This window comes from Sceloporus undulatus, chromosome 3 (genome assembly GCF_019175285.1).
Source record: "Sceloporus undulatus isolate JIND9_A2432 ecotype Alabama chromosome 3, SceUnd_v1.1, whole genome shotgun sequence".
Lineage (NCBI taxonomy): Eukaryota > Metazoa > Chordata > Lepidosauria > Squamata > Phrynosomatidae > Sceloporus > Sceloporus undulatus.
In genome coordinates this window covers 69,729,864-69,745,607 of record NC_056524.1, presented here as the reverse complement: position 1 = coordinate 69,745,607, position 15,744 = coordinate 69,729,864, and the positions used below count along the sequence as shown (strand labels likewise).

The window sequence follows — 15,744 nt, the reverse complement described above, 5'->3', positions numbered from 1 at the left end:
GCCACCTCATCTCAAAATCTGTGTCATCATTAGCTGTTGGTGACATCAACATGACTTTGCTGCAGGGTGAGAATATACTAAGGTATATGCATACAATATACAGCAGGCTTGTGCTGTTCTGTTGCCATTAGTGCTAATAAACTTTCTCCTTAAGGGCTTATGTGATAGGACAGTGATAGGACTGTGGGTTTTTTGGGCCATGTTCTAGAAGAGTTTTTTACTGACATTTCGCCAGCATCTGTGGCTGGCATCTTCAGAGAATGCTGACCTAGAAATGAGTGAGTATATACACAGATTAACATGGGAAACACACAAGGTCAAGCAGTATACACACACACACACACACACACACACACACTTTTCCAGGCCAGCACTCTCTGAAGATGCCAGCCACAGATGCTGGTGAAACATCAGGAAAAAACTGTTCTAGAACATGGCCACATAGCCTGAAAAACCCACAAAAAACTATGGATGCCAGCCATGAAAGCCTTCGACTTCACAGTGATAGGACTGTTTTACGATTAGATTTTTTAAAAAACCTGGCACAGTCTTACTTCCCTTAGTTCCTGGCCCAAGTTCTACATCATAGTTCTTCATACATTCTTAAAGTATAGTTTGATCAGTGCAAAACATAAGGGAAATGTATTTCTTCTCCTGTAAGTGAGAAAAAGATACCATGGGACTGGATATACATAGTAAACTTCGGGTCTTTCACTAGTGCACAAATACTGCTTTCAGAGCATAAATATGAAAGCTAAAAACCTCATAGTACTAGTGGAGAACCAAAACTTCCACTAGCACACACAACACAATAACCTGACAACTGCAGCCATAACAGCAATAGTTGTTGCTCAGCAGAGTTTTACAAATCCGGTTACAAAGACATTTATTTATCATGCTTAGTGTACCTGAACTGAGGTCCCAGAGCAATCTGTTAGCTAACAAAGGGGAAAAAGTAAAGTGCAACATTATTTGTATGCTTCTAGTTTTCATTCTTCATAAACATCATCAGCAACACATTGACTGGTAACAAACATCTTGGTCCTTTACATACAATGGCACAAAAACCAGTATTTGGCATAATTAATTTGAACTATTCCTATATAACATGCAGTTTTACAAGGTCCCACTGAAACAAGTGTGTTCTGTCCAAAATCAAAAAATATTTTTCTAAAGATGATCACACTAAAAACTACAGTTGATTTCATTTCTTGGAATGGTTACTAATATTTGGGACAAGAATAGACTTCTGTATCAATGCAACATGATCAGAGTTTACAAAATCTGTGTGGTTTGGCAATAGGAGATAAAAAATTGACTGAAAGGAGATTCAAGACAAGCAAAATAAGAACTTTTTTTTCACAAATCACATACAGTTTAACCATGAAATGCATTGCTACAAGTTGTGGAGATGGATACTGATATAAATGGCTTTATAGTAGGATTAGACAAATTCATAAATAGTTTAGACTACCAGTGGCAAGAAGCATGATGGCAAAATATACAACCTTCAGGCTCAAAGTCAGCATGCCTCCGAACACCAGTTGTTAGGTCAGGAAAGGGCTCCTATTGCAGTCATGTCATGACTTTCCTAGGGATTCCCATAAAGATTGGATTGGCTACTGTGTTAAAGAGGCTGCTGGGACTGAAAGACTCTAGTAGTGACCCATTAGGGCTCTAATGTTCTGAAAAGGCCTGTACAATATATTTCACAGTTGTATACACTGTTAATGGCAATGCTGGTCAGTGACCAGCATAAAGATTGATTATTATCAGTACATACTATCTAACAGATAGCACTATTTAATCATATTAAATTTAATCATATTAAATCAAGGATACTCCTGAACAGATTAGTTCCTGCTATTGCAGAAGAACTTCTTCCTGAAAGCCAGTGCGGCTTTAGAGCTAATAGGCGCACTACAGATATGGTATTTGCTCTTAGACAACTGCAAGAGAAATGTAGAGCAGAACAAAGGATTCTATGTAACATTTGTTGACCTCACCAAAGCCTTTGACGCTGTGAGTAGAAAAGGTCTGTGGCAGATCCTGGAACGACTAGGATGCCTCCCCAAATTCCTCAAAATGATTACCCTGCTGCATGAAGGCCAGCAAGGTCAAGTCTCTGAGCCTTTTCTAATAACTAATGGTGTGAAACAAGGTTGTGTTCTCACTCCAACTCTACTTACAGTCTTCTTCAGCATGATGCTCCAAAGGGCTATGGCAGATCTCGAAGAAGAAGACATCATTTATATACGCTACCATACTGATGGTAGCCTGTTTAACTTAAGCTGCCTGATGGCTCGCACTAAGACTCTAAACTATCTAGTCTGTGAGCTGCTTTTTGCTGACGATGCTGCCCTCGTTGCCCATACAGAAGCAGCTCTGCAGCGCCTAACATCTTGTTTTGCTACAGCTGCAGAGCTCTTTGGGCTGGAAGTCAGTTTGAAGAAAATGGAAGTTCTCTACCAGCCGGCACCACAGGAAGAACACTACCATCCCCACATCACTGTAGGCATATCTGTGCTTAAGTCCGTCCAGCAGTTCACCTACTTGGGAAGCATCATCTCCTCAGATGCCAAGATCGATAAAGAGATTGATCACAGATAAGCAAAGGCATATAGCGCATTTGGAATGCTTTACAAAAGAGTTTGAAGTAACAAACACCTGAGGCGAAGCACAAAAATCAGTGTGTATAGAGCCACTGTACTGTCTATTCTCCTTTATGGGTCTGAAACATGGGTCACCTATCGCCAACATCTACGACTCCTTGAGCGCTGTTCATCAGCGCTGTTTACGCACGATTCTAAATACACACTGGACTGACTATGTGACGAATGTTGCTGTTCTTGAGCAAGCAGGGATCACTAGCATTGAGGCCATGCTATTGAGAATGCAGCTGTGCTGGGCAGGGCACATTTCCAGGATGGAGGACCATCGCCTCCCAAAAATAGTATTTTACAGTGAACTCACTATGTGTCAGCATAAGAGGGGCGCTCCAAAGAAGAGATACAGGGACTCCGTGAAACAACATCTCAGGCTCGGCCAAATTGATCACCAACAATGGTCTGCCCTGGCCTCGCATTGGGAGACATGGAGACGCATTATCCACAATGCTGCAGCCTTTTTTGAAAACTTATGCCGAACGAGTCTCAAAGAGAAACGACAACGCAGAAAGAACCACAACCCGGAAACATCACCCAAGGAGACTTTCTGCTGTGCTTTCTGCAACCAGACTTGTTTATCTCGGATTGGCCTTTTTAGTCATCATTGCGCTTGTAGAAAGTGCAGGATGAGTCCTTCCTGAATCTTCGTTTGCGAAGAAAAGCAGAAAGAGAGATACTGTTAATGGCAATGCTGGTCAGTGACCTATTAATAAAGATTGATTACTATCAGTACATACTATCTAACAGATAGCACTATTTAATCATATTAAATTTATCTGCATTAGTTGCTGAAATATCTCTTGATTTGGATAGTTAGACATTTACTTAATGTATGTATTTAGACTAAGGCTAATATATTTAAGATGAATTTTCTGCCATAGTTACTGCATGTTCTTTGAAGTATCTGACTGTATATTCCTCAGGTTTAATTTCAATAAATTAATACTTCACCTAGGAAATTTGTGTAGGCCTCTTCACTGCCCATTCAAATGGGGGCAATTATTATTTTCAGAAGATGAATTTAATTTTCCAGGTTTTATTTGGCATCTTAAGTTATATCTCCTGCCTCAAACAGCAATAGCAATAGCAGCTACATTTCTACACTGCTTTATACTGAACTAAGCAGTCTCTAAACGGTTTATAATGTGTAAGCTAATTGCCCCCCACAAGCTGAGTACTCATTTTAGTGATCTCAGAAGAATGCTAGGCTAAGTCAACCTTATAGCCCATGGCTGGAATCAAGCTCACAACCTTGTGGCTGTACATGAGTGGCTGCAGTAATGACATTCAACCACTGCACCACAAGGGAATTGGCAAGTACAGCCTACTTAACATACTCCTTCATAGGCAATCTTAGGACCTCTCTTGGATGGATTATTTTAGGTTCTGTTCATTTAAGAAAGGAAGGGAAGTTTCTTGTCAACTGCAGTTTGAGGCATATGGACATGCTAAGCTAACTACCATAGATACTTGTGTATAAGTCGGTCTCATGTATAAGTCAAAGGCACACTGTGGATGTTGATATAACCCATGGATAAGTCGAGGGTAAAATTTAGGGGCATGTAAAATGGATGTAAATGGTGAAGCAAAGGAAAACAATGCCAAGGAAATTACAAAAATTCCAGCAGGCATAAGTGTTTGTGCTCATCACAACGGATGTATGGATAAGGAGGAAACTATGGCAAATGGTGGCTGAGTGATGTGGGGGCAGATGACCAGGCACAAGCATGGCTAATAAAATGTGCACATGTCAAAAAGGATGTAAAGCCAAACCAAGGAAAATGTTAGCATTGATTATAGCCTTTAACTGAACCCAGAACCCTGGCCACCACCATTTTCCCATCCAGACTTTCTAAAAGGCTACTTATGAATGTTTATTTTATAGATGCAATGCTCAAAAATGGAAATGTGGTCAGTTTGTATTAATGTTTATGCCTAGCCCACATAGGATATCCACTCCTCTCCATTTCCCCCTTTTCCTTCGTTTTCTTTCTTTTTAAAATCCAGTTTTTAAAAATAGTCACAAAAACCTCCTCATTCACTTCAACAGAGAACACAACTGCATACATTAAAGAAATTAGTGCACAGGAGTTTTTTCTCTATTGAAGTAAATTGGGAAGATTCCTTGTTCAGGAGCTTTATTTTTAAGGATTAGTAACTTGCTGATATACACAAAAGAACTACTAATCTCTAGCAAGTCAGCAATAGTAACTGAAAAGTTTTTTTTTCCCCTCTATAAGATGATGTGCAGTGCTATTGGAAAGGTTTTTAAGTCATCTGGTTTAAAAATAGATGATATATGGATGTATTAATGGGATAAGGTGAATAATTAGGTTCATGAGATGGATAGCAATTTTGAGGGAAAATAACTGTGATGATGATGATGATGATGATGATGATGATGATGATGATGATGATGATGATGATGATGATGATGATGCGTTATGTACTTTATAAAAAGCACAGTCTATATATGAATTACTAGTTAAATTGTTTGATATGAGGAGTGGAATGCACATAAAATCTTATGCAATTTAAGAGAAAAATACATATTTCATTAGTAGCTCTATTGTAAGAAGATAGCCTGCCACCCGACTCCCCAGGCAAGCAGCGTTGCTGCCGGGGCCAGGTGCCACAGAGGTCTGGCGTGCCCCAGCACGCATTGCTGGGGTGCGCTGGCCTCTGATTGGCCGGCCGAGGGGGGAAAGGGAGGGACTTCCGCCTCCTGAGCGACCCCCTAGGAGACGGATAGTCCCTCTCTATGGTCGCCCCGGTCCTCCATGTCAGCCGATTGGCTGGCTGCTCCTGGGGGTGGGGCGACTCCCCTCTCGGCCCCCACCTTTGGAAAAGGCCTATAAAAAGGCCATGCGGTGTCCGTTTCTGCTCGGCTCTGCCGCTGAACAGAGCTGAGCTTTCAGGTAGGCGAGCATAAGGGGCTTGCCCCCTCCTCCCCGCATTACTCCAGGGTCCTCTGCAGCCCTGCGTTACAAGGTGGGGGCTTATTGTCCCCTCCCCCACCTTTTTTGTGGCCTTGGGGGAGAGAGAGGCAACGCGGTCACCATTTTGGGCTAGGCTCCTCACTTTGGGAGCCCAGCTAGAGAGTACTTTGCTGGCTCCTCTCCCCATTTTCTGCTTATGGACAATTTTAATTTGTTTTTGGTGCGTGTGCACTTTAAAACCCTGTTTGCTTGTTTTGGGGCTTATTTGCGGTTTGCAGCCCCTACCTTGCTGGTTCCCCTTTTTAGGGTCTATTTGATTGGGGCCTTTTTGCTTTGTTATCTGTTGACATTTTTAGACTGATAACACTCTGTCAGACACCTGTCTAATTTTGTTATCCATTTTTACTGGTAATTGGCTTACTATGTTTTTCATCATGCTCAACAAAGCGGGGCGTCATAAGGCACCCCTTGCCTTGTCAACTCAAATTTCATCTGGGCAACCTGGAAATATTCAAACTATGCTGGCCTTGGATACCATTCCTACTTCCTCCTTCGGAGGTATGCCGGGCTCAGGTTCCAGAGCTGTTTTTACATCTGGATCTTCAAGTGTTGGTCCAGCTCCAGCTTCTCCTTGTTTGTCCCACTCAGCGGTTGGAGTTGTCACGTTCAATTACTGAACTGATTGCTAATGCCACTGCACCCTGCCAATCAAGTGTTCCAGAATCTATTTCAATTCCGTCAGTTGCCAGTTATCAGGGAGCTACATCTTCTAGCCAAGTACCTTCGGCTGCTTGTGACATGACTCCTGGGACAGTTAGGCCTTTGAGAGTCTTGTCTTCCTCCAGCTCCAGTTCGACGTCATCGGCATCTTCCAGTTTGGACAGCGAGGCGATCGACAACGGGAATGGTGACAACAGACATAGACAGTGCAAGAAAGGACGCAGAGCCAAGAAAAGACATCGTCGGGCTTGTTCCTTGCAAGCTGCTCAAGATGCCTTCACTGCTGTCAACTCACCTTTACCTTCTGGCAGAGATCGCTTTGGGTTGAGCATGCCATGGCTCCAGGCCTGCTGTGTTGGTCCATCAAGTGTCGTACCTGGCAACCTGGTCTTCAGGGGGTTTGGGTCGACAAGGAAGCACAAGGGTTTCCAGTTTGCACACCTGGAGAGCGCCCTCCTGGCTCTCATCTACCTCGCAAAACCAGGAAGCTAATCCTCAGGGGCTGTTTTGTTGATGTCTTTTGTTTGGTTCCTCCGAGCAGCTTTGGCAGTCACTTCTACCAGAGGGAAAAAGAAGGCCCACCCTTCCCCTCCGCTTGACTGCAATTTTGACAATTGGCTAGAAGGTTTCACCATTTTCAGGGCTGTTGTTGCCATGGTCTTCCCTGAACGGGCTTGGCAGCTTGACAGTCATTTGCTGCATGTCCTTAAGGCCAGAGAGTTCGCTGGTGATTCGGCAGCTATTGCTTATGATACGGCTTTTCGCCAGCAGGCCTCCCAGAATTCCAGAGAGCAATGGGATCACCATCACTCTGAAATTTGGCTGTTGGAAGTTGGAACTCAGGCCATGCCGCCTGCCTCTTCCACTTGTTCTGCCCCCCCCATTAGTCTGGGCCTTGTTTGCCTAGATTTTAATGTTGGCAAGTGTTCTCACCCACAATGCAAATTTGATCATCTTTGTGCTTCTTGCTGAGGTCCTCATGCTATGCTGTCCTGCCCTCTAGTCCTTCTCACATCTTAGGCCTCGCGGATCCCTCGCTCTGCCTCTCTTCTCAGCGGGGGAGCTGGCCCTGCTCCTAAATAGCCATGTTTGAGCTGTGGTTTGTTCACCTGGTTCATGTTGGCACTCCCCTTTTTCCCTTCCTTACATGTGTATGTTTGATCTCTGGATCATTATACTGTTTTGCTTTTTGCAAATTGTTAATTCACTTGCAGGTTTGGGCTAAGTACCAACTTTGCTGTTATTTGCTGATCCGCTGCCTAGCCGGATGGCTGTGCTTACTGGTTGCTACTCTGGCGGCATTGAGGTGGAACCTGGCTTTTCATTGGTGGACATTATGCATTTTCTCAGATGTGCTTCCGCCAGGCTGAACGTGTGATATGTTGCAGCTTCAACCGTATTGGACTTTTTAGTTTTTGGCATGGGTCAGGCCAGCTTGGCAGCTCCTCTGAACCCTGTTGGTGTTGCTTGCGGGGTAGGGTTGGCGGTGGTGTTCCTTCGGAACGGCCTTTGTGGCGGCAGCAGAGGTTCTGGATCTGGTAGGCATGGTCTATAAGGTTGCATAGCACCGTATCAGGAGTCCCTATGGGACACGGGAGCGATGAGGGCATACGTTGTGGTCATTGCGGGGGCCATAACGTGACACCGCTTCCCGGTGACTAGGGGTTTTAGTTAAATGCAATCTGCAGGTTGCATGGATACGAGAGGGTGGTAATCTAGCCCCTAGCTCATCCTGATGCCTTGCTTTATATGGCATGCCATTTATCCTACAACAGCAGGTTGTAAGATGATCCAGAACTCATGCTTTTGACCATCCCTACCTTTTTGCTGATGCTTGCATTAATAAAGTTGTAGCCTTTCCTCCACATGCAGCTTTGCGTTTTATTGTGGCAGCGCCCTCACAGGCAAGTTAACCTTGCAGGGAACACCAATTTAGGGGGAGGGAAGGTGGGGGCTTTATTTGGAAATGGGAAGGGAACAGAGCTGTGGACTATGCTGGTAAGGAGCTATGATAATATGATTTTCTTTTTTGTTTAATTGTTCCCTGTCTTAAAAAAAATAAAAAATATAAAAATATGACTCCTTTTAAAAAGGATCAGCTCTTTTGCCATGTCTTTTGTAATTAAAAGCTAAAATATTTTGGATTAAGTGACATTTAAGGGACATTTCCTTGATATTCCTTCTTCTTCATATGAACTATTTTAAATGGTATAGTATTTTAAATGGAAACTTGTTTTCATGCAAAATGTTGTCTGGAGGGTAACATGATTCCTACCCCTGTTAAACTAATATTTTAGTTAAAAGGACATGTGTGTGCTTAGTTTCATTCTCTCTCTCTCTCCCAGTGCTACCAAATGCAATGTAATTTCCAGAAGCAACATGGAAATTTCCAAGCTTCAAAAAAAATACTTAGACAGATCTGGGCTACTTGGTAGCATATTTAAGAAATTTGTCAGAGGACTGAGTGAATGATGAGGATGTGGACCTTCAGGTAAGTCCTACTCCCCAAATGTCCCCACATGGCTACAAGAAGAGTTTTATAAAATCATTTGACTTAATGTGGCTCTACTACTCCCATTCTTAGGATCCTGTCATAAAGATTTCCAGTCATAAGAGGTCTGGAACCATATTTGGTTAATTATAGTTACAAGGCCCTCTGCAGACTTTCACATTGACTCTGGATCTGTGGGGATGTTTAAGGTGTGGGGTTTTGCCACCCATTTACATTCTCATTTAGCTCTCCATGCATTCAGAGAAATTCCTGAACAGGGTTTTATGGTTTTGATGACAGCCTAATTTCTGCACATTCCCTGCCCTTAGCATTTATACTGTACACCATTTGCTTCATCCCAGGATGAAAAGAGCACCTTTGTCATACAGTAAGCATCTTTTCTTTTTCCTGCTGTAGTTAATAGCACAACATCACAAGCTATTTTCAAAATTCCTCTGATTTCCAGTGGTAGCTTGTAAGAAATCACTGGAATATGTTTTCAGACGAGATTGTCTCAAACTTGATTATTTTCTACATACACCTTTGGATTATGTGCCTGGACTGCAGCAACAAAGGATGTATTTGTGAGGCACCTTTGGGTATAGCATTTGTGTATTGTATTGGGACTGACTAAAGAAGGTTTGGGAAGACAGGATGGGCTGGTGCATGAGCTATTTCCTAGTAGCTATAATAAGTTCATCACAAAATGAAACTGAGGAAATGCATAGTTAGTGAGATTGGATTGGTACTCAATGAGTTTCTATTCCATTTCAAAATCTCTTCTCAGCCTAGGCTCTGAAAATAGGACTAATACACAGAACTTTATCTTGACTGGTTCAAAGCAAAACCAATTTCACATTCTTTCCACTGGACAGACTTTGTGGCATAAATCCAATTGTTAGCCGTGTAAAGTCCGCCCTCAATTGGTAAATGAAAATTTTACTGCTGCATAGATGATTTGACCCGCCATTATTGTAACTGTAATTGTTTAAGTACTATTCATGCCCAGGTATGTACAATGTATATTTTAAATTATACTGATGCTGTTTTTCTTTTATTTTATTTTTATATTGGTCAAAGACCGAATAAACTATATTACAATTACAATTGTTAGTCCTAACTAAAACAAAACTATTTAATCAATAGAACATAACTGTAGACTTAACAGGTTCCCATTGATTGAATGTGCCTTATCTGCTTTGAACAATTGGATTTAGACCATTATGTCCAAGTTTCTGCTTCACATTTAATTCAGATTTTTTTAAAAAAAGCAATCAAAACACCTTAACCATTCAGAGTCATGATTCAGAGGAGCTGAAACTGCATCCCAGTGTATAGTTATAGACGATTTAAAATATATTTGCCCTTGCAATTAAAGAAATGTCATTATAAGAACACTACACCATCCTGGATTTTGTGAATGCATTACTACTGACAATGGTGAAGAAAAGCCTTTTTGCCTAGCGTTCCATAAAAAAAGGTAAATAAATAAGGCAATATAAAAAAATAGTAAAGGAGATTTTCAGTTTCTGAACCTGAAACAGTTATTGTAATGAAACAAATATTGAATGAAGGTTGAGTCTCCCTTATCTGAGATACTTGACACCAGAGGTGTTCGGATTTTTTTGGGGGGGGGGGGGATTTTGGAATACCTGTATTTGCATATACATACATAGACATCTTGAAGATGGAATCCATGTCTAAACACAAAATTAATTTATGTTTCATGTACACTTTATACACATAGCCTGAAGGTTATTTTTTTATAATTTTGTGTATGAAACAAAGTTTGTGTATACTGAACCATCAGAAAGCAAAGGTATTACTATCTCAGCCACCCATGAAAAAAGTTTTGGTTTTTGTGATATTTTGGATGTTAGAATTCCAGATAAGGGAAACTCAACCTGTACTGCAATGCTATGCAGTGTTACCCAGGAGTATGCCCCACTGAACATGGTGGGATTTACTTCTTCAAAAAATGCAAATCACCCAACTGTTACTCTCCCTCCCAAAAGAGCACTTCTTTATACCCCTTAATGAAATGTCTCTTGAAATCAGTCTCTAAGCAAAGATTTCTACATTCAAACCTTTGTATTTTTCTGCACTTCCTGAGTACTGTGTCAGGACTGGTGTGGTGGTGGTGTTTTATAACCAGAAGGATAACCACTAGTAGGACACCTTTCATCCATGGACCTCTCTAGTGCATTCCAGTAGATCAGCAGCTCATGAGGTTTGACAAAATGGCTTGTCACAATTTTCTTAAAGTAGCAGGGTGAAAATGTGAGCCTTTCTGGAAAGAACGTTTGCTTTGAGTCAAGTTCTTCTAGCTTGATATTGAGTTCAGCAAGGCACAGTCCTATGAAAACATCCTCCAATTTAACAAAGGTGACATTTTCAGAAATATTATACACTCTACTGGCAACATCTGTTGAAAAAACATAACCTGTCCCTGAACAAAAGGGAGGGTATGTGTTTCCTGGATATTCTTCTTTACTCACATACCACTTGCTGATTATTGTCCGTATTGGCCGCTCATTCAGTTTTAAAAAGCCAGTAAAAAATCTGGTGTTCCTGTTCTTCTTTATCAGGAGTTCTGTCAGATAATAAGTATTCACAAACACATCAGAGTCTGTTTTCATCACAAAGCTGGACTGTGGACAGAATTTATGAATCCATTCAATGCCCATCATGGTCTTTAGTGTTAAGTTGTAATAAGTGTCTATAAAATCCTTCTGGATAATGTCTCCATATTTCAGGCTCTCAGATGTAACAGCAATCTGGTCATCATGATTCAAGGCAGTTCCCAGAAGAAAATAAGTCACAATGCCTTTGTTGGCGATGAGGGTTTTTTTGCCCCATGTCTCACGAATGGCCATCCGAGCCTTGGATTGCACATGAGATGATGTTACAAGAATCACCAGGAATGGGGGATTCCTACTGCAATCTGTATGAGGCAGCTGAAGAAAATTTCCACTGTCTCTCTTAAAGGAAACAACCTCACCCTTTCTCTGGCAGAATATGCAAATCCCATCAGAACTCCATTTGATAAGCAAACAGAAAACAGCAGAAGCCAAAGCCATTGTGAAAAAGAATATCTTCTTGAGCCTCTTGGGAGCCATCTGAAAAAGAAGAAAAGTAAATGGTACACACACAATTAATGTAAAGAAAAATGAGGATTCGTTCATACAAATATATGAATGAGTCAAATTATAGTTTATTCTGGGATTAGTAAAGCACTGAATTTACAAAGAAACAAATAGGATGGGGACAGGAGAGATGGGCACAGTATCCTAGTTTCAAATGAACATTGGTATGTATTTGCTCAATGTGTTTATTGGTTTCTACTAGTAGTTTTGTGTCTGCATATCTTAGGTTGTTAATGTTCCTTTCTCTGATCTTCACTTCTCTTGTCTCTGAATCTAAAGAGATGATCACATTGACTAATAATCTGATTGCTCCCCAATGAGATACAGTCAGGTTGTGGGTTTGTGGTGGTTATTATTGCACATAATTTGCTGCCACTGCCACTGGGCGATTGCAACCCAGCTGCATCCCAGGTCCCAGGTGCACTTTGGGGGTCACTTTTCCAAAACAGCAAGCTCCCCACTTGAAAAAGCAGCCTCCAAAATGTGCCTAGGATCTGGGATATGGCCGGGTTGCAATTGCCCAGCGGCAGCAACAGCAAATTACATTCGATAATACTCACCAGCAACTCGCAACCCGACTGCATCCTATTGGTGAGCAATCAGACTATTAGTCAATGAGATAATCTCCATAGTCTGAGTTTCATAAAATGTTGTCTACGCCCAGGCTGAACAAATAGGGCGATAGTATTCAGCCTTGCCGGACCCCTTTGCCAGTTGAGAACCACTCAATTTTCCACATTCAGTTCTAATAGAAGCCTCTTGTTCTGAGTACAGTACATCAGGACAATCAAATGAAGTGGCACTCCGATTTCTTTGAGAGCATCCCATAGCTTTTTGTGGTCCATGTAATCAAAGGCTTTGCTATAGTCATTAAAGCATGTGTAGATTTTCTTTTGGAATTCCCTGGTGTGGTCCATTATGCATCACAACTCCAGGGCAGTTAACATCTACAGACAGCTGGGCTTTTAATGTGAATAGCAGCTATAACAGACCTTAATGGTTTAGACTAGGAGTGGAAAAGTTCCGGTGCATGGGCTGGACAGCCCGTGAGACCTCCCCATGTACCCCATGTCAAGGGAGGCCCATTCCCTAACTGGGGACATTATCACATGGGAGAAATGTCTCTTAATTTCAAAAGAAAAGAAAGTGGGGCCAGTTCAGAAATGAACACAATTATGTGGATAGTTATCACACCACAGAAGAACACAGCGCCCATCCCAAAGCCAAAGTAGTGTGAATGCAAAAGCAATTAGCATATCAGTATGTACCCTTTATAGTCTAGAATTCGAGTTAGCATCCCTGCACATGCGCAGTGAGGGCATAATAGGATCGTGACCTTTTACACATCTGGCGAGGCTTGCTTTCAGTTCCTATGGTTTTGCCTTGTTTCACGTTATTTATTCATTCATTACCCTTTATTTCACATTATTTAGGGAATTTGCATTATTTGTTCATTCATTACCCTTTATTTCATGTTATTTAGGAAATTCATTATTTGTCCATTCATTACCCTTTATTTCATGTTATTTAGGAAATTCATGTTATTTGTCCATTCATTACCCTTTATTTCATGTTATTTAGGCAATTCACCAATTCAAAATCATTCCAAAGCAACCTTGTACTTGGTTTGAACCTTGGACTATAACTCTAGAAGGCAGGGATCGAATGCCACTGGGTGACCTGGTGCAAGTCACACTCTCTCAGCCTCCTCAGAAAATGGCAATGGTAAACCCCATCTGAATAAACCTGCCACGAAAACCCTGTGACAGGGTCACGGAGAGAGAATGTGAGAGCCCTGGCCAATCCCTTCCCTCCAGTTGAAGAGGATGAGTTTGCAAAGGGAAAGAGCCAGAAAGGGCTTAGAGGAGGAGGGAGGGAAGCAGTGTGTGTGTGTCTCTGTGGGGAGGGCTGCTTCATCCCCAAAACAGCTCCAGATCTCCGAGAGGAGAGAAAAGCCCCTCACACCAAGAGGGAGGGGGGAGGGAGGGGAAATTGCAGCCAGCAAAGGAGCTTGGGAATTGTAGTCTGATTCGAAGGCAATCCAAGAGCAACCGAGACATGTGTTCTATATGTGCAAAATTTGAATTGAATGCAACTTTGGAGTGGAACAGGATTTGTAAATTCTGTATTTCCCCAAATTTACATATCTCTCGGTTGACCCTGGATTGGGTTCGAATTCACCTAGCATTGACTTTGATTACATGTGATAATCTCTTGCGCAACAGTGTGAAACCCCACAATAGCATCCGGGATCACACTGAATTGACCTTCCAATTTCCACTGTGTGATAACATCCAAACAAAAACAAAAACCCAGTGCTACTGCTCTTTATTGCACAGGGATAGTGGAACCCCTCTGTCTATAATGCCATGCAATTCTCAGATGAGAGGCTGAATTTGTGAAATAATCCGCATCTGAAAAAGTGAAAAAAATAACATTTCAGATAAAATGATTTACAAATTAGAGCATTTATAAAACTATACTGTTAAATTATAGCAGTTTGATACCACTTTTAACTAACAAATTACTGAGATTTGTAGTTTGGTCAAAGGCACATAGACTATTCTAGTCTCCTCCTTTGAACTACAGTACTTAGCTCTCTAGCAGCAAATGTAAAGTATCCTAGGCGGGCTACAGACAGCCTGCAGCCGCCCCTTTGCGCCACATATTGGGACCAGGGCAACCACAGTGGCAGCCCAGAGGCCCTAATCTGTCACTTTTCGGGACCAGGAAAAGCGGCAAAATGCCCCCAAAAAGGGGTGTCCTTGCGGCTTAATGCCCCAGGACACCCCGGGAGCCGCAATCTAGAATGAGGCACCATCCGGGAAGGAGCTCTGTTTCGGACTCCTTCCAGTGCTGCTGTTAGGCTGCCACACGTGGCCTGACATGGTGCAAACACATCATGCCCGCGCTGCACCATCTAGATGTGGTGCAGTCATGACGTCATAATGGTGGCACCTGTGTTTACAGGGTGCCGCCATTATGCTGCCACAGCTATGTGTTAGCGTTGCGGGGCGTCTGTAAAGGATGCCCCGAGGCAACCCTAGCACGCATCCAGGTCAGTGCAAAGCACCAGTCTGGATAGGACCCTAGATTCCATAATATGGAACTTTGGCTGTTAAACCATTTTCTAGCTGCTGTAATGGTGTAGTGTGGATACACCACATAACATGTGTGAAAAATTTCCACTCATGTGGTAACATCAATTTTTTAGTTTAGGGCTAATTTCACACATATCACATGATATGCCTCCCATCACCTTTATTATCTGAAAAACAATTACTTCAATAGAGTATCTCTCAGGAACTTAGATTAGTGCACAATAAATGAATGAATCTTGGGGAAAGGGGTGAGATAAAAGACAAGCTTTTTGTCCCTTCTTCATAATACAGGATAACCAAATGAAGTGGAGTGATGGGAAATGGAAAATACACAAGTATTATTCCACACACCATATAGTTAAACCACAATGTTCCTTACCACAAGATGGGGTAATATTGAGACACCAACTTATATGGCTTTAAAATCAGGTCAAAATTTTTTTGGAGGAAAAGGCTATCAATGGTTAGTAGTCATGCTGGCTACATGTGGTGCTCAGACCAAAGACATCATGATTCTGAATGCTAATTGGTGAGGAACAACCACAGGAGAGGGCTGTTGCTCTCAGATTCTCCTTGTTGTCTTTCTTTAGGCATCACATTGGCCGCTGTAGGAACAGAGTGCTGGATTAGATAGGATAGCAGCATCTTCTTTTATTGTTGTTGTTGTTATTAAATGCCCTC

General features: G+C 41.9%; 2 protein-coding genes across 3 annotated transcripts in view; one reads left to right on the top strand and one right to left on the bottom strand.

Moving 5' to 3' along the window:
- The window catches only part of HMGN1 (high mobility group nucleosome binding domain 1), a 1,114,480-nt gene that overhangs the window by 954,497 nt on the left and 144,239 nt on the right, over positions 1-15,744 (top strand). The window lies entirely within an intron of this gene.
- The window catches only part of LOC121925556 (beta-1,3-galactosyltransferase 5-like), a 29,819-nt gene continuing 17,348 nt past the window's right edge, over positions 3,274-15,744 (bottom strand). The window contains exons 3-4 of one of the 2 annotated variants that reach the window (XM_042457833.1): positions 10,904-11,935; positions 3,274-3,309 (exon numbers count right to left, since the gene is read on the bottom strand). In XM_042457833.1, the coding sequence (XP_042313767.1) occupies positions 10,937-11,935 (999 nt within the window). In that variant the 3' untranslated portion in view covers positions 3,274-3,309; positions 10,904-10,936. Of the gene's footprint in view, positions 3,310-10,656; positions 11,936-15,744 lie in introns of those variants that run through there. The other variant, XM_042457832.1, reaches the window with a different exon arrangement.